The sequence below is a fragment of the Carassius carassius genome, chromosome 12 (assembly GCF_963082965.1).
Source record: "Carassius carassius chromosome 12, fCarCar2.1, whole genome shotgun sequence".
Classification (NCBI taxonomy): domain Eukaryota; kingdom Metazoa; phylum Chordata; class Actinopteri; order Cypriniformes; family Cyprinidae; genus Carassius; species Carassius carassius.
In genome coordinates, this window is record NC_081766.1 from 31,013,408 (window position 1) to 31,039,266 (window position 25,859).

General features: G+C 40.6%; 1 protein-coding gene across 4 annotated transcripts; it reads left to right on the plus strand.

Moving 5' to 3' along the window:
* Positions 1–560: 560 nt before the first annotated feature.
* On the plus strand, positions 561–20,251 carry LOC132155226 (uncharacterized protein C1orf21 homolog). 4 transcript variants are annotated; one of them, XM_059564093.1, is made up of 6 exons: positions 561–708; positions 12,513–12,645; positions 13,999–14,087; positions 15,075–15,139; positions 15,226–15,286; positions 19,009–20,251. In XM_059564093.1, the coding sequence occupies exons 2-6, from the start codon at positions 12,555–12,557 to the stop codon at positions 19,045–19,047; spliced, it is 345 nt and encodes a 114-aa protein (XP_059420076.1). In that variant the 5' UTR covers positions 561–708; positions 12,513–12,554; the 3' UTR covers positions 19,048–20,251. The 4 variants fall into 4 exon arrangements, with proteins under 4 accessions (XP_059420076.1, XP_059420077.1, XP_059420078.1 ...); XM_059564094.1 differs by having other exon boundaries at positions 591–708; positions 12,516–12,645; XM_059564095.1 differs by lacking the exon at positions 561–708 and adding an exon at positions 736–1,058.
* The last annotated feature ends 5,608 nt before the right edge of the window (positions 20,252–25,859 follow it).

The window sequence follows — 25,859 nt, forward strand, 5'->3', positions numbered from 1 at the left end:
AAGATACAAAAAATTATACATAACAACACATGTTTGCATTTCTGGGATTTTTGTGCCCAAAAGAGATGTAAAAATGTCTAATATATAATCTATAAATAACTTAATAAAATATTTTTTATCTCTTTTGTTATATAATGTGTTACGTTATAACATACACACACGCACGCACACACACATACCTATACATTCATATATATATACATACATATTATAATATGTATTATTATAATTATTATAATATGCATATATATAGCTGTATATATATATATGCATAAATATATATGCATAAATAATAATGTCAATTAAAAAAGTTTAAAAATAAATAAATAAATAAAAAACACCTGCACGCTTTAAAAAGTTTACGGTATTTGGATTTTTAAAGTAAGAATTATTTGAATAAAATAAATTAATTTTCAAAACAGTTTAGTTACTAAACCTATTTCCAATTCGGTTGGTTCACAAATGCCTTTCAAAACTATTGTATAAAAGGACAGACCCGAACTCCTCACTTATATCTTTTTAGATAATTTATGAAGCCCTTTTATATTTTCGCGATCTGTAAATCTGTTATCAGGTGAACTGCTATGCGCTCGACTGTTCAGTGTATCGATTATTCATGTCTGTGGCTGATCTGTATTGAGCTGGTCGAGCTTGAACGGATTTCTCTGATCACGAACAGCACGATTAAACTCAGCATCTGCACTGAAGGTAAGATTAGTCGCATTAAAATGGTTTATTATGCCCTTACCTCACTCTGTATTCATACTTGAAAGAATTCTATTGAAACGTATCTTTGTGTTACGAGCTTTGTTGTTGTCCTGTTCTGGTGAACGTTTCCAACAAATCACATCCACTTTGATTCAATGCGTATTAATAGCAGTTAGCGACTCCAAATGATCGGGGTGATCTGCAGTGAGAATTAAGATAGCTGTGTGTTTGTTTATTGTTTACTTGTGGGGTGTTTATTATTGGACACGTTCACTGCTAGGCCACAGTGCTCGCTTGCTACAAGATACAGTCTAAGTTATGGAAGGAAAAGCCGTCATGGGTGCTCTACGGTGAGTGTTCTTAATATTTTTTGACATTTTTGTTTGCTCGTGTTTTGTCTTTATACGAGAGGAACAGTTTTCACTTGTGTTTGTGTGAGTAATGCTCCTCGCCTCTGATATCGATTAGTTCTGCCTCACTGGATTGGCTCTTATGACGTCACACAAGGGCCCTTTATCAGCCCTTAAAGGTGCTCTAAGCGATGCCGGGAGTCGTAACTTCTTGTTGACGTTCATATTGTTGTCAAACAAAACGGAGGCTAGCTAGACCCTCCCTCCTCCTCATCCGTGCACTAACCCCCCAAACCCCACCCCCAAATCTTTCTTGTTGGTTATTGGCTGGAACAGTTTGTTATGTTTTGTGGTGCGGGTGAGCCCAGTTTGTTTTTCTTGTTGTTTGTGGAGCCTGTGGTGTCTAGAGAGACCCCTTTTTATACACTGTGTTCAGGGGACAAGCAGCCAGCGGATAGTGAGGAGATGTTTGCTGGATGTGACAAAAAATGTTTTGGCCTAAAAATGTGTGACATCACTTAGAGCACCTTTAATGAGCGAGGCTCCGCTGGACGCGCATCTCTCTTCTGATTGGATGATTCTCTTGCACGATAAATGACGTCTTCGAGCAATTATAAGGAGACAGTTTTTAATATTGATGACCACGTTAAAGACCACGTGTCTTTTATATATAATAAGCATTTGCCCGTTTTAGTTGAGTGTAATGGTGAAGTGACGTGTGGCCAAGTATGTTCCCTTTCATAGGTCACTTCGATGCTGCGGTGACGTCACCACGTATGGGAACACCTTCGGTGTGACGAATGTCTGAAGCCCTATACCATCCCGCCAATCCTATTGGCCAAATAGCGCGTGGCACCGCCCAGCATGCGTAGGCATATATATACCTGGTGCCGCGCGCCATTTACCTCAGATTTCATTCCTTCAGTACGAAGCGTATCTTCTGTGCCCTATCGTCTCGCGTTCTCAGCGATCGTCTATGAGCAGTATACTCCTCTCCGCGGACGCGATGAGTTTCAAGAAGTGTAAGGACCCGTGTACCAGGTACATTGTTCGGGGGGACACTCATGACAGGTGCGTAGTTTGCCTAGGCTTACACCACGCACAGGAGGCGCTTAGCGGCCTTTCTTCATGCCCCCATTGCGATGGCCTGCGACTCAGGGTGCTTCGCTCTAGGGTAGATGTGTTCTCCGATGTTGCCGTGTCTAACCCCCGCCACACCACTTCTGCGACTGCCGAGGCACCGCACGAGGTGATAGCTTGGGGTGACATGTGTGACATGGAGTTCGAGGACAGTTCAGCGATGGAAAATTACTCTCCGCATCGCTCGCTCTCCCCTACCCTAATACACAGGAAAACTTTTGAACCTGTCGTCTTTTCCTGTGAGGATTTACGGCCCACACCGGGGGCATGTAGTGCCATCTCCTTCGGTTGTGACCGCCATGATGACGACGTTCTTTCCACTGCGGCCTCGGGGTCTGAGGACTTCGCGGCCGACACGAGCCCTCTCCCTCCTAGTGGACAGGAGAGGCGTGTTTCCCCCTCCTACAGTGAGCTGTTGGATGTGGTTTCCCGTGCAGTGGGTACATTGGGGCTGGAATGGGAGGTTGAGAACTAGTCCTAACTAGTCGGACACCTTCGCAGCCCCGGAGGCCTTTACCCTTTTTCCCGGACCTCCACCAGGAGGTTTCGAGGTCCTGGAAACAGCCGTTTGCGGCGCGCATCACTAACACTGCGACAGCGGATTTCGCCACCATTTCGGGCATGGCGAGTCATGGCTATACAGCGATACCGCCGGTGGAAGAGACTCTCGCCGAACATCTTGCGCCTAATTCGGCTGCGGCGTGGAAGTCCCGCCCCCTCCTCCCCTCGAAGGCGTGTCGAGTCACGTCTAGTTTAGTGGGAAAATTCTATATGGCCGCTGGCCAAGCGGCTGCTTCGCTTCATTCTATGGCGGTCCTTCAGGCCTACCAAGCGGAGCTGTTAAAAGGATTGGACGAGGGGGACGGCATTACACCTGAGGCGGTCAAGGAACTATGGCGAGCAACTGATTTGGCGCTTCGTGCTACCAAACATACTGCTTGAGCAGTGGGCCGTTCCATGGCTGGATTAATTACGGTTGAGCACCACCTCTGGCTTAATCTCACCGACATAAAGGAAAAGGATAAATCTTTCCTCATGGATGCCCCTGTGTCTAAGGACGGTTTATTTGGAGAGGCGGTCACTTTAGTGGTGGAGAAGTTCAGAGCAGCGAAACAGCAATCAGCCGCTTTCCGCCAGCTGATTCCCCGCAGACCCAGAGAGGTTGAACGCCGTCAGGCGCCCGCGCGTTCTCGCTCAACCTCCTCTCACCGCCAGCGAGTGCCCTCTGGGGAAGAGCCTTTACCTATGGCGCCCCCTCGCAAGGACTGGGGCCCTAGGGTTGTTCCACCGGCTCAACAACGCCAGCGAAAAAGGCTGAACCTGAGTTCGATGGCCAATGCCTCTCGTTCTCGGGCACCTAACAGCAGCTCCTGATTTTTTCGCTGCCTGCCAGGGACTGTGCCCTCCGCTAGAGAGCGCTGTTGGACCGCTTTCGCGCATCCAACACTCTCATTGCAGTCCCCACGCTCAAACCCTGACTGTTTCGCCGCAAACAGTGCCTCGAACAGCATTGGAGCGAAATGTAACACCAATCGCTTCCTCAGACACTCTGCACGATCCAGTTTTCAGAGCTCGAGGAGCGCTTCAAAGGGTCGTCATCGAACGGCCCGTCATGACGGCTCGCACGCTGTTTTGCTAGCGGCAGAGCCCGATGCTCAATCTGTTGGCCTAATTCCTGCCGTGGACACGTTTCAGGATTACGTACAACGAGATGCAACGTCTGCTATGCATATACTTCCCCTGTGCACGAACACCGTGAGTCTTTCGTGCCCGGACATTTCTATGTGTGCAACAACGTTGTAGGAAACGAACATGTTGAAACCGCTAATATTGTTTCGGGCCGCGTGGGAACGCTTGCCCGGCATTTCTCAATGGGTGTTACGCACAATTTGTCACGGATACACCATTCAGTTTCGGAAAGGCCCGCCCCCTTTCCGCGGAATTCTCTCCACGGTGATGAAACCGATGGACATGGCGGTGCTGAGACAGGAAATGTTAGCTCTACTGAGCAAAGGGGCTATAGAAGAAGTACACCCCTCTCAGATGGAGTCAGGGTTTTACAGCCGTTATTTTGTGGTACCAAAAAAGGACGGCGGATTACGACCCATTCTGGATTTACGCCGTCTAAATCTTGCACTCAGGTCGAGCAAATTCAAGATGTTGACGGTAAAATCTATTTTGTCTCAGATTCAACCAAACGACTGGTTTGTCACGATCGATCTGAAGGATGCTTATTTTCATATTCAGATCATCAAGAGACACCGGAAGTTCCTCAGATTCGCTTTGGAGGGCAAAGCGTATCAGTACTGCGTTCTTCCCTTTGGCTTAGCGCTAGCTCCCCGTACATTCTCAAAATGCATGGACGCAGCTCTGGCCCCGTTGCGGCTCCGGGGCGTCCGTGTGTTAAACTATCTGGACGACTGGCTGGTGTTAGCGCAATCTCAGACATGTGCTTCTCAGAACGGACAACACTGCGGTCGTGGCTTATCTGAACCATCAGGGAGGATTACGTTCTCGCCCTCTGTGCAGACTGGCGAGGCGTATTCTTCTTTGGTCTCACGACAGATTTCTGTCGATCCGGGCTGTTCACATCCCCGGACGACTGAACTTCGGAGCGGATTTACTATCCAGGCAGGCTCTGGAACAAGGAGAATGGAGATTACACCCCCAAACGGTGAATCACCTATGGCATATCAGTGTTTCCCCTAGGTTTACAGCTTTGGGGGGGGGGGGAGCGGGGAGCGGGAGCGGGGGGGGGGGGGGGGGAGCGGGGAGCGGGGGGGGGTTGGAAATCAAACACTTAAAGGAATCATGGTGTTCATTTGGTTCTTTTAATGGCAGCAGTGAATATATTAACTGAACAATTATTTGAATTACATTAAACTAAAAATTGGAAGATTTATTTTTATGTAATTTATCCACAAAGTGTGCAGCTTTTGTCACTGCAGTGTATCTTTCTGGGCTTCTGGAAGAACATTTCCAGAGCCTCTTGATATGGGAAGTCAGAAATGTCTGGCCCATTTATTGAGATCCGCATGCATGCTGCAAGATGGTCTCCTTGCAGCCTATTGCGGATGTTTGTCTTGACCTGCAAATGCATTAACTGTTAAATGTGATAGCTTAACATATAGCTAAAAGCAGCAAATCCTATTGTGAAAAGTTTGTATTACCCTGTTCATGGTTGAAAAGTCCCTTTCACAGTTTACACTACTGACTGGGACCGTCAGAGCAATAGAAGCCAGCAGGCTCATTGTTGGGTACAGGGCACCAAACTCCTCATATTTTGAAGACAGTTCAGACAATATTGCCAGCTGTGTCTTGTTCTAAAAAAAGGTTCAAAATGACATCAGTAACACAGTGTAGTGTTCAAGATAATGTCATGTAAAAATGTCACATTTGTAAGTTACCTTAAGTGGACCTGAGACCACTTGCTCCTTGAAAGAAGCCCATTCTTCAAGGACTGTTCCAAAATCGACACAGGAACAAAACTTCTCTACCAGTATCCTCAGTTTTGTGTGTGCAGTGTCATCAGGGAGTGTAGCTGCTTGTGGACCGAGTATTACAAATGCAGCCACAACTCCAACCTCACAGAAACGTCTCTCGAGATGGGCAATGAGGCCATCCAAATATGGATCCATCACCTAATCAAACACATGAAACATGTTAGAAAACTATTAGGATAAATAAAACTGTGCAGCAGCTATATTTAATTTAGATCAATAAAGTCAGACAAAAGCCACATAATCATAACCTGTGATTGAAATCGTTGCCAGTACTGCTGTCTGTCTCCTGCATTACCCCCTCTTCTCCCTCTTTCCTGTTCAGCAGAGATGCAGAATGCACCCAGTCCTGAAGGGTCTTCCAAATTTTGGGTCAACTTACTCAGGTGTGAGCCAGGTTGATGACCACCAGAATCTTTTATGCCCTTTATTAAGGCCAGGGTGACTGGTACCTGGAAAAAATAAGCATATTGACTTAAGCATAAAGAATAATTGTGGTACCCTATAAATAAAAATAAATAAATAAGATAAAACATTGAGCTGAGTTATTTAAATTACCTGCTCTTTGATTGCCAGGAACATGACATCCTCCTTTTGAAAGAGCTTAGAGAGGCGTGCCAGGTGAGGGAGCACATCAGCTTGCAGATGAAGGGCGGCAATGAAGCGATAGGTGGCAAGGAATGAATAAAGTCCCTTAGCAGTAGGACATTTGCGGGTCTCTACTTCGTCTGCCAAGGCACCCAGTACAGCAGTTATGTTCCTTAGGAGGTTTTTTACTGCTTCATGTTGGGAGAGCCACCGTGTGTCCTTTACTTGCTAGTCAATGACAGAAAAAAAAACAGTTTAAAAAATGAATATAAATGCAAGTAAAGTATTCATATGTCATTTTCTTTTAGGCATAACTTATTTACCTTCACTTTCAGCTCACACACACCGAGAATCTCTGCAGCGGCTTTCAGAGAAGCAGAGCGGTTTGCACTGTTTCTGAAGTACAGGTGTAACTGTTCCAAATGGTCTCTAAATGTAGCCATGTAAGGCACCTCTTCAGATGCATCCTTACAGGCTAGAGCTAGCCTATGTGCAGCACAGTGGACACTTAGGAGCTGTGGCCATTCCTCTGATAACTGTTTTGCTACTCCATTTTGTCTTCCTATTAAATACATTTGTTTATTAATTTAACAAGGAACAAAATATTGAAAACAGTTTAATTATTTATAAAAAGAAGGTGACACCTGTCATTACAGCAGCACCATCGGTTCCAAGGCCAAAGATTAGGTGTGTCGGTATGCCCTTCGTGTGAACAATATTTTTTAGTGCTGCCACTATTGAATCTGCTTTCCCGTCAGTAAGGCAAATCAGATCCAGGAATTGGCAGAAGACCTTACCCGCATTGTCCAAGTATCTATATGTAAAAAATTATACATTTTTTACTTTTCAATGATCTGTTATTTAAATTTTATTGGTCAATGAAATGTTGTTACACTTTGAGTAGATCTACCTCACATGAATGTCAAGCTGTCTGCACACAGATGCATCTGTGGTCTCATCAATCTCCAAGCCTATGGCTCGTGACTGAGAAATATCTCTCAATATTGGCTTTTCAATGACATTTGCCAGAATTTCAAGCATTTCATCAATTATTCTGTGTGATCTATAGTTGGTGCTTTTGCCAATCTAAAAAAGTGAAAAGATGTTTGACAAGTAAATGCAGTATGAATTCTTTAACTAATTTTATGTAAGAAACGTCCAATTACTTGTCCATATAGGGATCACATAAGACAAATAAGAAATATGGTAAACATTTACAAAAGAAACTTACATTGAGCTTGTCAAAATAGGTGCAGCCCAACAGATTAGCTAGTTGCAGCAAGGCTGGATAGTTGGTGTGGTGGGCTATTTCATGCTTTATTAGCCAGTACAAGCACTTGAATGCCCCCACCACAGCTTCATGTTCCAGGACAACTGTGGGCTCAAATGATGCAAGGACAGTGTTGCCTGAAATTATATGCATCATTTGTAATAAAGAATCAAACATATTATTGATCGAATCATAATAAAATAAAATTACCTGCTATCAAACTTGACTGGCGCTGACAGGCTGTTCTGTGATGCTCAGATGCCATATGTTTGTCAAGTTTGTCCTTTCTGTAGGACTGGCAGGGAGACTCTATAAATGGCCGGGTCTGGTTTCCTCTCACAACCGCTTGTTTATGCTGTCTACATATTCGACAGAACATTCCTAAAACCAAAAAGAAATAATTTCATTTTCATTCTTTATGTGCTATCTATCTATCTATCTATCTATCTATCTATCTATCTATCTATCTATCTATCTATCTATCTATCTATCTATCTCATAAATTGGTTGTCTGGGAGCGTAGCTTCGTAAACGTTAAAAAATGGTAACATAAGATATCTCTTTAAAAAAAATAAATTAAACGTATTTAAATATTTTTAAAATTGACTTTTGCAAATAACCTTTGTTAAATTTATAGAAGTATTTGTAAATATTAATGGACCAGAGCTTAAATAGTTGTATTTTTTAACTAACAACTAAAAAAAGATTTATAAATACTCATTCATTGTTCGTTAAGTAAGGGATATGTATAGCAACGCAGCTGTTATAGCAAATAACAACCCCGACATCTCTATAACAACCGCCTCGCTATACAGTACATTATCCCCCTTATTACATGGCCACCTACAAAATAAAAAAATAATTTGACACAAATGATTGATTTAAAAAGGAGTTTATTGATTTAAAAATGATTGTATTGCTTCCGCTAAAGAAAATAGTCCGTTCCGTGTCCATAGCAACGCTCTGTTTTTCATGGCAACGGTGTGTTATACTTCGCAGCGGTCTGTTATCAAGAAATAACAGACCGCATTCTATATTGGAATTCAACCAAGCCATGTAATAATGTTAGTTAATACATTTATATGATAAACAGATTTTAACTGGGCTTTTTTTTTTTAGAAGTTTTCTTTTCTATGATGCAGCATATTGGAGAGAATAATCCTGTCAGACGCAGCACTGCTGTGAACGCGCGCTGTTCTGAACGTCATCACGTGCGCAGGACATTCCCATACATTACAACACAGAGCGGCCTGCAAAGCGTATTAAATATCTCTTGTCTTATTTAATCAGCAGATTTACAATGTCCTGACTAAAAACATTTTAAACACACAAATGTAAATAGCAAGCGGCATGTAATTCATTAATATAAATTTTATTGTTAATGAAATTACAGGTTTCAGTTACCCATCATGTATTACCACAATATATTATGAATAAGTTAATTGGCAAGTCATGTGTTAGATGAGAACCCTGCTGTCACATTTATATGTATGTATGTATTTAGTTAGTTACTTACCAAGATCAGTCTTGTACAGCCAAGGGGAGTATTTCCCCTCTGACAGCCAAGCTGGGTCAAAACCTGTCATCCGGTGATGATGACTGGACTTTTGATGATTGTCAGGGGCAGCAGGATGCGCAGCACTTAGACTTGGACTGCTACTCGCAGTAGAGCGAGTGTTGCCATCTTTAAAAAACGCAAATATTTTTGTCTGGTTTAAATCTGGCTGACGCGACATATTTCCCGCCGCGCTGTCCGCTAGTGCTCATCTGTATGTGACGCAAGTGTTTGTTTGTTTGTTTGTGTGTGAGTGAGCGCGCGTGTGTGAGTGAGCGCGCGTGCGAACTAACTCGGATAACTGTAAACGCGCAAAAACAGACAGAAAAGACATAGGCCTACCATCGTGGAAATAAGATAAATAACATATTACTTAAGGGCTATTTAGTTTGTTTAATAAAATAAATTGTAATCTGGCGCTATAAAGAAAATCAAATCAAATTTACTTGACCTTCAAGGGGGGCGGGGCGAGCCGTTAGGGGGGCGGGGCGCCCCCCCTATATAATGGTAGGGGAAACCCTGCATATTTTCGGGGAAGCGAAAGTGGATTTATTCGCGTCGAGCACGACTACGCATTGCCCGCTATGGTTCTCCCTATGCCCTCCATCACCCCTGGGTCTGGATGCGCTAGCTCACAGCTGGCCCAGGACCAGTTTGTATGCATTTCCTCCGATTCGTCTGGTCCCAGCGGTATTATGCAGAATACGGCGGGACAGAGTGGGACAGCTGTTGCTGGTGGCTCCGCGATGGCACACACAGCCGTGGTTTGCGGATCTCATCAATCTGTTAGCGGGCTCTCCGGTGGAGATTCCCCTCAGACGGGATTTATTATCGCAAGCACAGGGACGGATCTGGCATCCGAGGCCAGATCTGTGGAACCTGTGGGCGTGGCCTCTGAGCGGAGTGAGTTGATATGTCCCGGTCTTTCTGCTGAAACTACCGAGACTATACTGAACTCTAGAGCAGTTTCTACGAGACGCTTATATGCTTTCAAGTGGAAACTGTTTATGACATGGTGTGAAACTCATGATGTGGATCCAGTTTACTGCCCTGTGGCTTCAGTACTGGAGTTTCTTCAAGACCGTTTTTCGGAGGGATTGACACCAGCCACCCTTTATGTGGCAGCTATCTCAGCTCACCATGAGCATATAGGTGGTGTTTCAGTGGGTCGTCATCCACTGGTTTCTCGTTTTATACAGGGTGCGCGACGGTTGAGACCTTTCCGCCCTGTGCGAGTTCCTTCATGAGATTTATCCATTGTGTTACTGGGTTTGTCAGGGCACCCGTTTTGAGCCCCTGGAAACTGTATCGGATAAGCTCCTGACTCTGAAGACACTTCTTCTCATGGCTTTATCCTCCCTCAAGAGAGTTGGGGATTTACAGGCTCTCTCTGTCTCACCCTCGTGCATGGAGTTTGCACCAGGCTCTGTGAAAGTGTTGTTGCGACCTAGGCCTAATTATGTTCCTAAGGTCGCGTCTAATCCTTTTCATTTTCAGCAGGTGGTCCTGGAGGCTTTTTCTCCTGCTGCGACAGAGTCTGGAGATCTAAGTCTTTGCCCTGTGAGGGCGTTGAAGACTTATGTGGATCGCACTGCCCCATGGCGTGAGTCTGACCAGCTATTTGTCTGTTTTGGACATAAGAATAAGGGCCATGCAGTTACGAAACAGCGCATGTCCCATTGGCTGGTGGAGGCTATTTCCTTGGCCTATGAGGCGCGCGGGCTCGCTTCGCCCTTAGGAGTAAAAGGTCATTCCACAAGAGCAGTGGCTTCTTCTCAAGCCTTTCTCAGGGGATCTTCTTTGGATGATATCTGTGCTGCGGCAGGCTGGTCCTCACCGAGCACTTTTATCAGATCTTACAGTCTGAATGTGAGGATGGCTCCTGGCTCCCGGGTTCTCTCCGCTTGAGCAGATGCTTCCTTGGATCCAAGCTATCAGGTACGTCAGGCGTGATGGTATAGCGTTCCCATACGTGGTGACGTCACCGCAGCATCGAAGTGACCTATGAAAGGGAACATCTCGGTTACGTATGTAACCTTGGTTCCCTGAATAGGGAACGAGATGCTGCGGTTCTGGCCGTGCCATACCTTGATAGCTTTCTTCTCTTCTTCGTCATGAAATCTGAGGTAAATGGCGCGCGGCACCAGGTATATATATGCCTACGCATGCTGGGCGGTGCCACGCGCTATTTGGCCAATAGGATTGGCGGGATGGTATAGGGCTTCAGACATTCGTCACACCGAAGGTGTTCCCATACGTGGTGACGTCACCGCAGCATCTCGTTCCCTATTCAGGGAACCAAGGTTACATACGTAACCGAGATGTTTTAAACTCATTCTAATGTAGCAACAGATTACATTTTTTAGTAAGTGTTTTATTTTGATGTTTTAAAATTACTTTCAATTTGACCTTTTAATGATTAATGAATTATTAGCTTTTATTAAACTCATGAACCCCCTGCAGGTAATTTCTAAACCACAGTTTGGGAAACTTTGGCTTAATGTAATGTTTCGGCGAATGCACTTTGTTGTTAATTACAATGAATGGAAAAAAATACATATGAAATCTATTTTATTACTTTTTGAATTTTTTATATCAATATGGCACAAGATTGTCCTATTTAAATTAATCAATCAAATCAAAGAGTTAGGTCAAAAGCAATCTAAAAATAATCAAAAAGTAGTCTGATTACACCATTTAAAATGGGTAGTGTGATAGATTGTTAATTTCACTGGCTGATGTAAAAACACATAGTGCTACAACTGAAAATATTCAGCTTAAGCAGGAACAAAACAAAAAACTGATTCTCCAAAGCCGTTCTGACTGTGAATAATCTACAGTTATGGCCAAAAGCTTTGGCAGTGACATACATTTTGTGTTTTGCAAAGTTTGCTGCTTCATTGTTTTAATGCATTTGATCAAAATTCAGTGACTTGAATTTTGAAAATGATAACTTATTTCCAGGTTTTAGGATTCGTTCCTGCATCATTCTGTTGGCTTTTCCGGATTCTCCTCTTAGATAATTAGACACGACAGTGCCTTGGAAACCTGCCTGAAAACAGTTTTCTTAGGAGGAAACTTTCATAATTATTATGGGTAACACATTTGAGTACATACATGTTTAATCTTCACAAACCTGTGTTTTTCTTATCAGTTCATCCCACCATTTCTAGTGTCTATTTCTATTATTTCTAAATTCATATCAGCTGCTCAGCACGAGCAAGAAACAAAAATGTGACACACCCAGATTTGAAACGGACATTCAGCGAATATCAGTACAGATAAACTAAGTTTGTTAGACTCCATGCTTCTGTAGTATTGTATGTTTATGTAGATCATCTGATTTGAGTACTGAATGCTCGTAGTTTGGCTGTGTGAGCTCATGTCTGTGTGTGTTGCAGCAGAGAGTGCCATGCAGGAAGGAGAGGAGAGGAAGTGAGGTGATGGGCTGCACCTCAGCCAAGCAGTTGTCATCTGTACCCAGTGATGACGAGGGCCGGGGTAAGGCCTACAGCAACGGAGATGCCCTCTCCGGTCAGTGTCCCAGCTTTGTGTCCACAGACATTCACCTTTAGATAATGTGATATTAATAGAGAAAATTACAATATGGTTCCTGTGTTACAATTGAATGTTTATGGAGTGAATTGGATGCAAAGTTGACTGTTATACAAATTCAAAGTTGCATTAAATGTAGACATGTAGCTGATGTAAACATCATCTTATACACACAATATGGAATATTCCCATAAATATTAGTTATTAGTTCATAATATTTGCAAAGCCACTTACAGAAACTTACACACACACAAAAAATAAAATATATATATATATGACTATAAATGCACACATGCGCACACACACACATACATGGTCACACTTTTTTGATTAAAAAAACAGTAATCTTGTAAAATGTTGTTACAATATAAAATAATGGTTTCTATTTTAATATCCTTTAAAATATAATTCTGTGTAAATATAATTTTATTATAAATATAATTTTATTTTCTGCCAAATACTTTTTTCAGGATTCTATAAAAAGTTAAAAAGAACAGCATTTATTCAAAATAAAATGTAAATATTTTCTAGCAATATACATCTTTGCTATCACTTCTTATAAATTTAACACATCCTTGCTGAATAGGAGTTTTAATTTCTTTATTTTTTTTTTCCTTTATTCACCAAAGAATCCTGAAAAAAGTATCACAGGTTCCAAAAAATATAAAGCAGCACAACAGTTTCAACACTGATAATACATCTTCATATTAGAATGATCTCTGAAGATATGAAGTAATGGTGCTGAAAATTCAGCGCTGCATCACATGAATAAATGAGTTTTTTGTAAAAAAAAAAAATATATATATAAAAAAATTAAAAATAACAGAAAACATTTTCTGATTCCAAACGTTTGAACGGTAGTGTACAAGACAGATACTGGTCTAAATGAACATGAGGAGTGGTATAATTTTGAAGCTCTTGTTGGTGTAGCAGTGGGAACACAGTTTATAATAAATCAGCTTTTACAGTCCTGTTAGTGTAAGTGGTGATTTAGCAGGTGCTTCTGTCCAAAGTGAATTACAGTTCAGTTATTAAAAACAGACCCTCTGGAGTAACCTGGATTTAACTGCTCTTCAGCAGTGATGACAGGTCATGTCTTGTTCTTCTGGGGTTAAATAAGCAACCGTAAAGTCAGGATAAAATAAAAATGGACAATATTTACTTTCTTAGTACATTCCTGGTACTAGATATTTGTGTAATTGAACATGAACATTTATTTTAAAGAAATGTCTTGGTGGTAATTCAGGGTTATATTGTTAAATATGTTGTTTAACTCTGAAGTAAAATGGATTAAGAATCCGGTTTTAAGTTTACTTTACTCTTTCTGTGTAGATGAGTACAAACTGAAAGGAGTTGAGAAGGTGAAGTACATGCATCATGGAGAAGAGGAGCGCATGAACACACGAAACCAAGAGAACTTGGTAAAGATTGAAACATTAGTATACATGATACCAGTGGTGTTCAGAAATGAGGAGGGTAAAGTCCTCAAGGGTTTTTTTTTCTTTTTTTCTTCAAATGTATATTCTTGTCCCAGTCACATTTTATTTGGTTAAATTAACATTACTTAAACTATACTTTTTTTTTTTTTTTTTTTACATCAACAGCAATGTAATCAATATTCTATTTGTTAAAGCCATGTATTAATTGTTTTAAAGCTTTTTGCATTTATTAAAATAATAACTCAGAACAGTTTGATTTAAAAAATGTCTTATTTGTGAATTTATTTTCTTGTGTACCTATTAACGTTTAATCCTTTTTTTGTTGTTGATTAGTTTTTTTTTTTAGATAGGTCATCAAATTTCACCAAACTGATTGCTCACTAAAAACTCACACAGACCATGTTTTCGTGACATTAAGTCTTATTTTGATGTAACAAAGGGGTTATATCGAAGTGTGTGAGTTGTTTACTTTTTTATTAGTCTTCCCATTAACCCCATTATATTGTTCATTCAGACTGATTCGCAAACACAGAACTCGCATGAACACTAGAGGCGGGATTTATCGCATGAACCAATCACAGACGAGCATAACCAGTCATATCCAATCATATTGCGATGGAGGCATTGCCTCCTTTCATGTGACTTTTCCCCCCATTCATTCTCAATTACCCCCCAGTAAAGTCTATTTATAGTCAATGGGCTCAGGGGAGGCAAGCCTCAGCTGTAACTTTACCTGCGGGTGCCGCTGTTGGATTGAGTTACTTAAAAAAAACCAAGTGATTTATATACTTATGTAATATGGGCTTTGTATTATTTTTGTACTATGATTTTTATTTTCTTATCCAATATTTTGAGGAGACACTGCCTCGTCAGAGGAAATGCCTCTGCATTATAAATAGTATTATGTATCTCCAAATAATCATTTTACCATCCTGGGTAACATTAATTTTCCCTCTTTATATCTTACAGGAAAAGAGCACATTTTTGCACAAGGGCAGGCATAAAGATGCCACCGGGAATAGTAATAAGATAAGGTGAGTTTCTGTTTGGTTTTTGCTCCTGAGTAACAATTATTCAGTAATGGAGAGAAGATGTTCACCAAGTATTGATTGTTCCTCAGTGTCCACTCTTCAGAGAGCCAGCAGGACTTCTTCAGGATGCTGGATGAGAAGATTGAAAAGGTGCGTGAAGTAGCATCTCTATTACTAGTGCTCATAGGGCGAGAGGATTTGTCAAGTCCTTAAAACCCAAAGTATACTTTGGTTTTTATGCTAGGGTATACATTCATACAGTGTGTGTTTGATTTTATGCATTCAGACAGATTTTTCTAACTACACATACTGTATACAATCAGCTTGCATATGCACCATTTTTTTTGAACAAATTACTTTGTCCACAAAGTGGAAACACGGTCCTGGGTCATTGTTTCACAGTCAACAAAGAAATGGAGACTGAAAAACAACAACAAACAGCTACTCAAGACAACATGAGACTGCTGCGTTGATGAGTACTTGTGTTAAGCCCAAAGTATACTTCAGCCTTCCCCCGTTCTGTGACGGTCTGCACACTGTCCGAATGCTGTCATTTTCATCATCAGGACTGTCCGAGGACATCTGAGCATACAACAGTGCAGGAGCAAATTGAATTTTGAGACCGAAAGAGTCCTCTAGGTCAGTGCATCTCAACTGGTTTGGCCATGGGACCCACATTTTCCCATCATCATCAAGCCACGACCCACTTTACTATATATCTATATATATATAAATATATTTAAAAAAAACACTAAATTTCTTTCACAAAAATTATTTATACACACACACACACACACACACACACACACACAAGAACTGTCCCCCTTTACTTAACATACACACAAGTTGTAAGAATATGACTAATACCAATGAAAAGACAGCCTATAAAGTTAGGCTGTTAAATAGGAGTCCCAAACTACTTTTGGTTAATACGATTAAGTTGGTTTGAGCCACCACAGTCATTTAAACATATACAAAAAAACACAAAGTGAAAATAGCATGGAATTTTTTGGGTTATGGAAACAACCGTTACCATGCAGAATACACAATACTAACACGAACTGTTAATGAAACAAGAAAACTGCTTCTGAATAGAATGAATATCAAACCTTCATGCAAATCCTTTCCAGCTAACACACAAAGTCCCAGTTATGTGATTTAACATAAACGGCAACAAGCACAGTATAAAGTCTGACTAGACAGGATAGTTCATTTTTCTGAGGTGAGAGACTTTTTATTTCATAAGGTACAAAAATAACGATAGAATAGTGAGACTGACATTAAGACTGACAACATCTCATCTAGGGGTATAACGGTACACAGAAGTCACCGTTCGATACGTACCTCTTTTTTGGGGTTCGGCACAACAGATTTTTATTTTTTTTTATACATAAGACACCAGCACAAAATCTATAGCAGACAGACTGAATGAAAGTGCTAATTTATTCTCTGACAGCAGGTGGCGTCTGAGGAACAGCAGCGATAGAGTTGCCTCAGTTACCTGTGCTTATAAACACTACTTTAATATGTATTATATGGAGGTAAGAGGTAAAGAAACATTTCTGAAGACGGTCAGTTCCTCTCAGAGATTCATTAATAAAAATCCCACATATTTGTCTTGCTATATTTGAAGCATTGCATACAGTGAGCATGATCTGCCAAGTACAGTATTTTCTCCTGTTTACAGACTTTATAAACATTACACACAAATTACATTTTTGGAAATGACTGCAATGTGGTTTATGTGCAATTCTGGAATAGAGATGGCCCAAAATAAAATTAAAAACCGGTTATGATTCCTGTTGTTGTGGTTAGCGTTACCAGTGTTGTGCCAGTTCATACTTAAAAAGAACTAGCTCAAAGTTCAGTTCACACAGATGATAATGAACTAGTTCATGTTCATAGTTCATTTTTTTTTAAAAATGAACTAAGTTCACATATCTAAAAACGAACTAGTTCACGTTCATTTGTTAAATTCTTTTTAAGATTGGCCACTATCTTACTCAATAGAACCTCTTTACCATCCATTACCAGCTGCAAATCACTGCCACTCCAAAACTAATCAAAATTATTGTACCAATAAACAAGAGACAATTATTATAGCCAGGAGAAAAATAATGTTGAGATAGAGAATATATTTACCCCTTAAATAATGTGTAATCATGATATGTAGAAATTGGAAAATACAAGGTGCAGTCAAGGTATACTGTATGTTCAGTGAAACTTTTATTTAGCCAGCATGAACCAAATTACCCAGGACTTAAAAAAAAAAGTATATTCAGGTTCATAGGAATACTCAACCAACACATTTTCACACCTTCAAAAGGAAGTAAACAGTGAGTAAACGATGAAAATGCCATTTACATTCATTTATGATAAAACAATCTTCCTGATTATATTTGTCTAAAGAAAATGAACAGCTAGCAGCTGAACAACTTAACTTAAGATGACCTTACCCTGCTCAATGTGAAATACTGGACCAACACATTCTAGCATCCTCAAAAGACAGTAAACAGTGAGTAAACAATGACAATGCCATTTACATTCATTAATATTTTTTTTCTAACTCTTCCTGACTTATATTTGTCCAAATGAATTGAATAGCTCTGAAAACTGAAAATTATACAGCATATAGCTCTAATAAACAAACATAGCATTCAATTTCAGATGCTGGATTTATCTGTACAAAAAACTTTGACATTTTTCCCCTGCGTGAAACGATCGAGGCTAACAGCTATCTCAACTAGTACAACAAGCGTGCAAGTCATGTGTCACAAACATTGAACACTACACAAACAGTAATTTTTTTTTTTCATTTAGGCAATTAATTTTAGTGACACAGGAGGTGCCGGATCCGATGTCGGAGGTGACGGAACATGTTCCGGCTCAAATTAAGCCCTGCTAAAACCTGACTTTTCAAATGAGCGTGAACGTGAACTGCGCGTGCTGTTCATTCCTGCCAGAGTGAGGGCCGCTCTCGTTCACGTACATTGTATGAAAAGTGATTAGTTCAGTTCAGCATTTGGCGAAAATATGAACGCGTTCAGTGAACGTCGTTCAGTGAACGCGTTCATGCACAACACTGAGCGTTACATTACTGTAACCGCCCCCCTCCGGATTGATTGCCTATGACTGACTGTATTCATCATCTGACTGCATGAACCGAACTGTGACCGTTAAGGATAAATGCATGTACCGTTACAACCCTAGTAAAAACTGAAATATAATTTGTGCTTAAGGGTTTGCACAAAAACCAAAGTATACTTTGGGTTTAGTTGTTTGCATCAAAATAAAAATACACTTTCAGCTTTACCATGAGTAATAAACTATAGCATGCAGTTCATCACATTGTTAATGCTTTTCTTATCCATTTTAATTGCAATTATTGCCTGGTCGACAAACGGACCAGAATATCATAAATATTTAGAGGTGGGCTCTTTTGAATTGGCCCCAACAGCCTCCCAGAACACACTAGCAATCACACAGAACACCTTATGGTGGCAAATAGGGTTGTGTCATTATTGTTGATTATTCCCTTGAAATTGTAATTGCGATTATTAATTACAATTAATCACAATTTACATTTAATGATGTTTTGAATAGCTTTATACTACTGTTTAAAGCATCTGCGTGCCATATTTTTCTATGAAAATGAACACGCTGAAAACACTCTTCCTGAACAAAACTTAAATTGCTTTTCTATAGCATCAAGCCTCAAATATCAACTATATACATTGGTTTAGTTTCTTTAAATAATAAAAAAATTGAATAATATGCATTATAATATAATTTATAATATTATATACAATACCTGACAATTTTAATTGTTTATTTCGAGGTGCCTTTACTTTAAATTACTTTTATATTTACAGGGACGGGACTACTGCTCGGAGGATGAGGATATGACATAGCATGCTGAGACGTTTGACTCGTGCCACCATTGAGTCATTCCTGTCCCAAAGTTCCTTGTGCTTGCTTTCCATGCCTCCTTACCCAACAAGTATTAATCTTCAAGAGCATGGGGTCAAGTGACATTCAGCCCTGTTATCCACTCTGTTTACAATCTACACACTCTCACAAATGTCTTACAGGTCAGTTTTTGAGACTCTTGAGGACTCGTATTTAACAAGCTGGATGGGGGAGGGGGGCATGGAAATCCCATGGTTAAGGAGACTGGAATTTGGCCCAAGTTTTAAATGGGAAAGCCATTTTCAGACTGTTCCTCAGTCCCTTGCCTTACACTACCCATAAGCCTTCTCCTACTCATAGACTACATTCAGTGGAGAGAGCCATGCAGAGATTCCTGGATTTCACTCTTCCTTTGACATGGACACTACACATGGTGGACCAGCGGTGGAGATGATATCTCCATAGGAGGACTTACTTACCAAGAGACTTAACGTGATTTTGTCTAGGTCATGCTGTTAAGACACAGGAAGTGAAAGCGTTCGAACACAAACACAAGGCCATCTCTAGCATTCCAATTGTTTTTTTAACAACGTGAGCAAGTATTTTTCACCCACAGTGTATTGTGTGTCTTTTTTACCTTTTTATTTGAGTTATGTTACATTGCTCAGGACAGCAGTGCTGTATGTATCATCACTAGATTTTTTTGTTTGATGAGGGCAGTGCAGTTCCTTCAGGGCCGGTCTTGAGGAAGTGTTGGGCAGTGGAGATAGATCACAGCATCTAGCCGTGTTTAGAGACACCAGTTACAGTATCTTAAAGTCATGTAGTTTTCAGATAACTCATTTTATACTATATAACAGGTGGATATCATACGTTCACTTGGCATTTATAGTCACTATTCTTGAGTTGAAAACCAGTACGAGTTTAAAAACCAGCCTTCAGAAAGTTTTACATGGATACGTTTTTATTACCAGGAAGTGCTTCTTCCTTTTACAGTGTGACAGTTATTTGCCATAGCCTTAAGCGCACAGTGCTTTCTTTTCTGAAATGAGAGACAACAGTAAGCCATTAATTTTACACTAAATTGAACCGTATCCCACATGTATGCTTAAGTTCTCTATGTACACAGATGGGCCAAACAATATTGCCAAAAATGCAAGTGTGATGCTGAGTGAAAGAATAAATAAATACATAATGACCAGTTAACCAAGGAAAAGCAAATGCATCTGGTTTATTGATGGTTTATTGATTTTCCAGCTCTGTTCTGTGGAATTATTCCATTCTTTTTTTACTCACAATTTGTACAGTGTCCCAACTTTTTTGGAATCGTGTTATATATATACAGTCGTGGCCAAAAGTTTTGAGAATTACATAAATATTAGTTTTCAAAAAGTTTGCTGCTAAACTGCTTTTAGATCTTTGTTTCAGTTGTTTCTGTGATGTACTGAAATATAATTACAAGCACTTCATATGTTTTAAAGGCTTTTATCGACAATTACATGACATTTATGCAAAGAGTCAGTATTTGCAGTGTTGGCTCTTCTTTTTCAGGACCTCTGCAATTCGACTGGGCATGCTCTCAATCAATCTTCTGGGCCAAATCCTGACTGATAGCAACCCATTCTTTCATAATCACTTCTTGGAGTTTGTCAGAATTAGTGGGTTTTTGTTTGTCCACCCGCCTCTTGAGGATTGACCACAAGTTCTCAATGGGATTAAGATCTGGGGAGTTTCAAGGCCATGGACCCAAAATTTCAACATTCTGGTCCCCGAGCCACTTAGTTATCACTTTTGCCTTATGGCACGGTGCTCCATCGTGCTGGAAAATGCATTGTTCTTCACCAAACTGTTGTTGGATTGTTGGAAGAAGTTGCTGTTGGAGGGTGTTTTGGAACCATTCTTTATTCATGGCTGTGTTTTTGTGCAGAATTGGGAGTGAGCCCACTCCCTTGGATGAGAAGCAACCCCACACATGAATGGTGTCAGGATGCTTTACTGTTGGCATGACACAGGACTGATGGTAGCGCTCACCTTTTCTTCTCCGGACAAGCCTTTTTCCAGATGCCCCAAACAATCGGAAAGGGGCTTCATCTGAGAATATGACTTTGCCCCAGTCCTCAGCAGTCCATTCACTATGCTTTCTGCAGAAGATCAATCTGTCCCTGATGTTGTTTTTGGAGAGAAGTGGCTTCTTTGCTGCCCTTCTTGACACCAGGCCATCTTCCAAAAGTCTTCACATTTTTATGCCAACACAATGATGGCTGCACGCGTTTTTTGCAGGTCACCATGGTTAACAATGGAAGAACAATGATTTCAAGCATCACCCTCCTTTTAACATGTCAAGTCTGCCATTCTAACCCAATCAGCCTGACATAATGATCTCCAGCCTTGTGCTCGTCAACATTCTCACCTGAGTTAACAAGACGATTACTGAAATGATCTCAGCAGATCCTTTAATGACAGCAATGAAATGCAGTGGAAAGTTTTTTTTGGGATTAAGTTAATTTTCATGGCAAAGAAGGACTATGCAATTCATCTAATCACTCTTCATAACATTCTGGAGTATATGCAAATTGCTATTATAAAAACTTAAGCAGCAACTATTCCAATTTCCAATATTTATGTAATTCTCAAAACTTTTTGCCACGACTGTATATCCAGAATAGTTGGGACACTGTATAAATTGTGAGTAAAAAAGGAATGGAATAGTTAACAAATCTCATAAACTTATTTTATTTACAATAGAATATAGATACCATATCAAAATGTTGAAAGTGAGGCATTTTGAAATGGGATGCCAAATATTGGCTCATTTTGGATTTCATGAAAGCTACACATTCCAAAAGAGTTGGGACAGGTAGCAATAAGAGGCCGAAAAGTTAAATGTACGAATAAGGAACAGCTGGAGGACCAATTTGCAACTTATTAGGTCAATTGGCAACATGATTGGGTATAAAGAGAGCCTCTCAGAGTGGCAGTGTCTCTCAGAATTCAAGATGGGCAGAGAATCACCAATTCCCCCAATGCTATAGTGGAGCAATATCAGAAAGGAGTTTCTCAGAGAAAAATTGCAAAGATTTGAAGTTATCATCATCAACAGTGCATAATATCATCCAAAGATTCAGGAACTATCTCGGTGCTAAGGGTCAAGGCCGAAAACCATACTGGATGCCTGTGATCTTCAGGCCCTTAAACGGCACTGCATCACATACAGGAATGCTACTTTAATGGAAATCACAACATGGGCTTTTCTGGAATACTTCCAGAAAACATTGTCAGTGAACACAATCCACCGTGCCATTCACCGTTACTGGCTTAAACTCTATAGGTCAAAAAAGAAGCCATATCTAAACATGATCCAGAAGCGCCATCCGGACTAAAGATGACAAGGACAACCCAAGTTTGTTATCAGTGCTCAGTTCAGAAGCCTGCATCTCTGATGGTATGGGGTTGCATGAGGGCATGTGGCATGGGCAGCTTACACATCTGGAAAGGCACCATCAATGCTGGAAGGTATATCCAAGTTCTAGAGCAACATATGTTCCCATTCAGACATTGTCTCTTTCAGGGAAGACCTTGCATCTTCCAACATGACAATGCCAGACCACATACTGCATCAATTACTACATCATGGCTGCGTAGAAGAAGGATCCAGATCTTTCACCCATTGAAAACATTTGGTGCATCATAAAGAGGAAGATGCGACAAAGAAGACCTAAGACAGTTGAGCAGCTAGAAGTCTGTATTAGACAAGAATGGGACAACATTCCTATTTCTAAACTTTTGCAACTTGTCTCCTCAGTCCCCAGAAGTTTGCAGACTGTTATAAAAAGAAGAGGGGATGCCAGTACTTATCAGTACTTTTATTCATTGAGGATATATTTAATTGATCATATGGGACATTTTTAAATTTATAAAAGATTTCTATTTCAAATAAATGCTGTTCTTTTTAACTTTCCATTTATCAAAGAATCCTGAAAAAAGTATCAGTTTCCACAAAAACACTAAGCAGCACATATAAAAGTGATACTTTTTTTTCATGTGACGGAATGAGTAATCATGCTAAAAATTTAGCTTTGCATCACAGGAATAAATTACATTTTACAAAATATTAAAATAGCAGTGTTTTTCAATTTCAATAATATTTAACAATATTACTGCGTATTGTGATCAAATAAATTCAGCCTCTGTGAACAGTCTAAGCTTGTGTTTACTTGTTTTGAGCCATATTTTGGTGCTGGTCTTACGTGTGGTGCTGTAAGAAGTTCCAGTGTGGTCAGTCTGTGCAGCACACCTGCATATTGTCCTGTAACTGTGGCAATATCAAAACGATATGTGTGTCAAATGCCTGTTTGTCCGCTTTCTCTTCTGTCTCTCAGCGCTGGTCAGTTAATTCTCAGCACATAGAGACTCTTTCACCTAGATATCACACTATAGAGACTGTGTTTGTTCCCTGAACTAGAAAATACAAAAAAACGTCCAAACCAATTTCAGAGTAACAATTCAATTGAGGTTCAACAAACAAAAAACAGACGCAATATGGATAAACAAATGATAAGCTTGGTTTATTGAATATCAGGTCCCTTTCTACGAAAGCACTTTTTGTAAATGATATGATCACTGATCATAACCTAGATGTGCTCTGGTGCTTCATATAACTATCCAGAGAAACGAGTGTTAATGATAAATCCCCTGTGATGTTTGTAATGGCTACTGTATACAGGCCACCAGGGCACCATACAGAGTTTATTAAAGAATTAGCTGATTTTATATCAGAGTTAGTGCTGGCTGCAGATAAAATTTTAATTGTTGGTGACTTTAATATCCATGTTGATAATGAAAAAGATGTATTGGGATCAGCATTTATAGACATTGTGAACTATATTGGGGAGCACAGCTGGAGGAAAACAAAACTAGAGGTATTTTGTATTGCTTGGTGGGAAAGTAACTTGTCCTACAGAAAAGCATTAAAAACTGCTAGATCTGATTACTTTTCATCTCTTTTATAAGAAAAAAAACATAACCCCAGGTATTTATTAAATACAGTGACTAAATTTACGAAAAATAAAGCATCAACAAGTGTTGACATTTCCCAACAGCACAGGAGTAATGACTTTATGAACTACTTTACTTCTAAGATCGATACTATTAGAGATAAAATTGAAACCATGCAGCCGTCAGCTACAGTATCGCATCAGACAGTGCACTATAGATCCCCTGAGGAACAGTTCAGAATCAGAATCAGAATGAGCTTTATTGCCAGGTATGTTTACACATACGAGGAATTTGTTTTCGTGATAGAAGCTCCGCAGTACAACAGAATGACAGCGACAGAACATAAAACACATAATAAAAGAATAAAAAATACAAATAAGTAGATAAGGAATGACAAATTGACAATTTGACAATTGTAGGCAGGTATATTACAAAATGCAGTTATGTATGTACATGTATATTATGTGCAAAATTTAAGTGTATACTAAGTATGTGTGTTAGATAAATAAGTGTATGTGTATATAAATATAAAGTGTAGTATGTTCCACAGTTATTATCAATTGTTCATTTGATGGATTGCCTGAGGGAAGAAACTGTTCCTGTGTCTGGTTGTTCTGGTGCTCAGTGCTCTGTAGCGTCGACCAGATGGCAACAGTTCAAAGAGGGAGTGTGCTGGATGTGAGGGGTCCAGAGTGATTTTGCCAGCTCTTTTGCTCACTCTGGATAAGTATAGTTCTTGAATAGAAGGGAGGGTTGTACCAATGATTCGCTCAGCAGTCCGGACTACCCTCTGTAGTCTTCTGAGGTCTAATTTAGAAGCTGAGCTGAACCAGACAGTTACTGAAGTGCAGCGGATGGATTCAATGATGGTGGAGTAGAACTGTTTCAGCAGCTCCTGTGGCAGGTTAAACTTCCTCAGCTGGCGAAGGAAGTACAACCTCTGCTGGGCCTTTTTCACAGAGTCAATGTGAATGTCCCACTTCAGGTCCTGAGAGATGGTGGTGCCCAGGATCCTGAATGACTCCACTGCAGTCACAGTGCTGTTCATGATGGTGAGTGGGGGGAGTGCAGGGGGGTTTCTCCTGAAGTCCACGATCATCTCCACTGTTTTGAGGGTGTTAAGCTCCAGGTTGTTGAGAGTGCACCAGACAGCCAGCTCTTTAACCTCCTGTCTGTAAGCAGACTCGTCACCGTCCTGAATAAGGCCGATGAGTGTGGTGTCATCTGCAAACTTCAGGAGCTTGACACAGGTGTCCTTAGACGTGCAATTATTAGTGTACAGGGAGAAAGGCAGTGGGGAGAGAATGCAGCCCCGGGGAGCTCCGGTGCTGATTGTGCAGTTACTGGATGTGTATTTTCCCAGCTTCACTAGCTGCTGCCTGTCTGTCAGGAAGCTGTTGATCCACTGACAGACGGAGGTGGGCACGGAGAGCTGAGTTAGTTTGGGCAGGAGGAGGTTTGGGATGATCGTGTTAAAGGCCGAGCTGAAGTCAACAAACAGGATCCTCACATAAGTCCCCGGTCTGTCTAGGTGTTGCAGAACATAATGCAGTCCAATGTTTACTGCATCGTCCACAGACCTGTTTGCTCTGTAGGCAAACTGAAGAGGATCCAGCAAGGGTGGATGTCCTTCAGGTGGGCCAGCACCAGTTTTTCAAATGACTTCATGACTACGGATGTTAAAGCCACAGGCCTGTAGTCATTTAGTCCTGTAATTTTGGGTTTCTTTAGGATGGGGAGAATGGTGGAGCATTTGAAGCATGAAGGGACTTCGCACAGCTCCAGCGATCTGTTGAAGATCTGTGTAAAGATGGGGGCC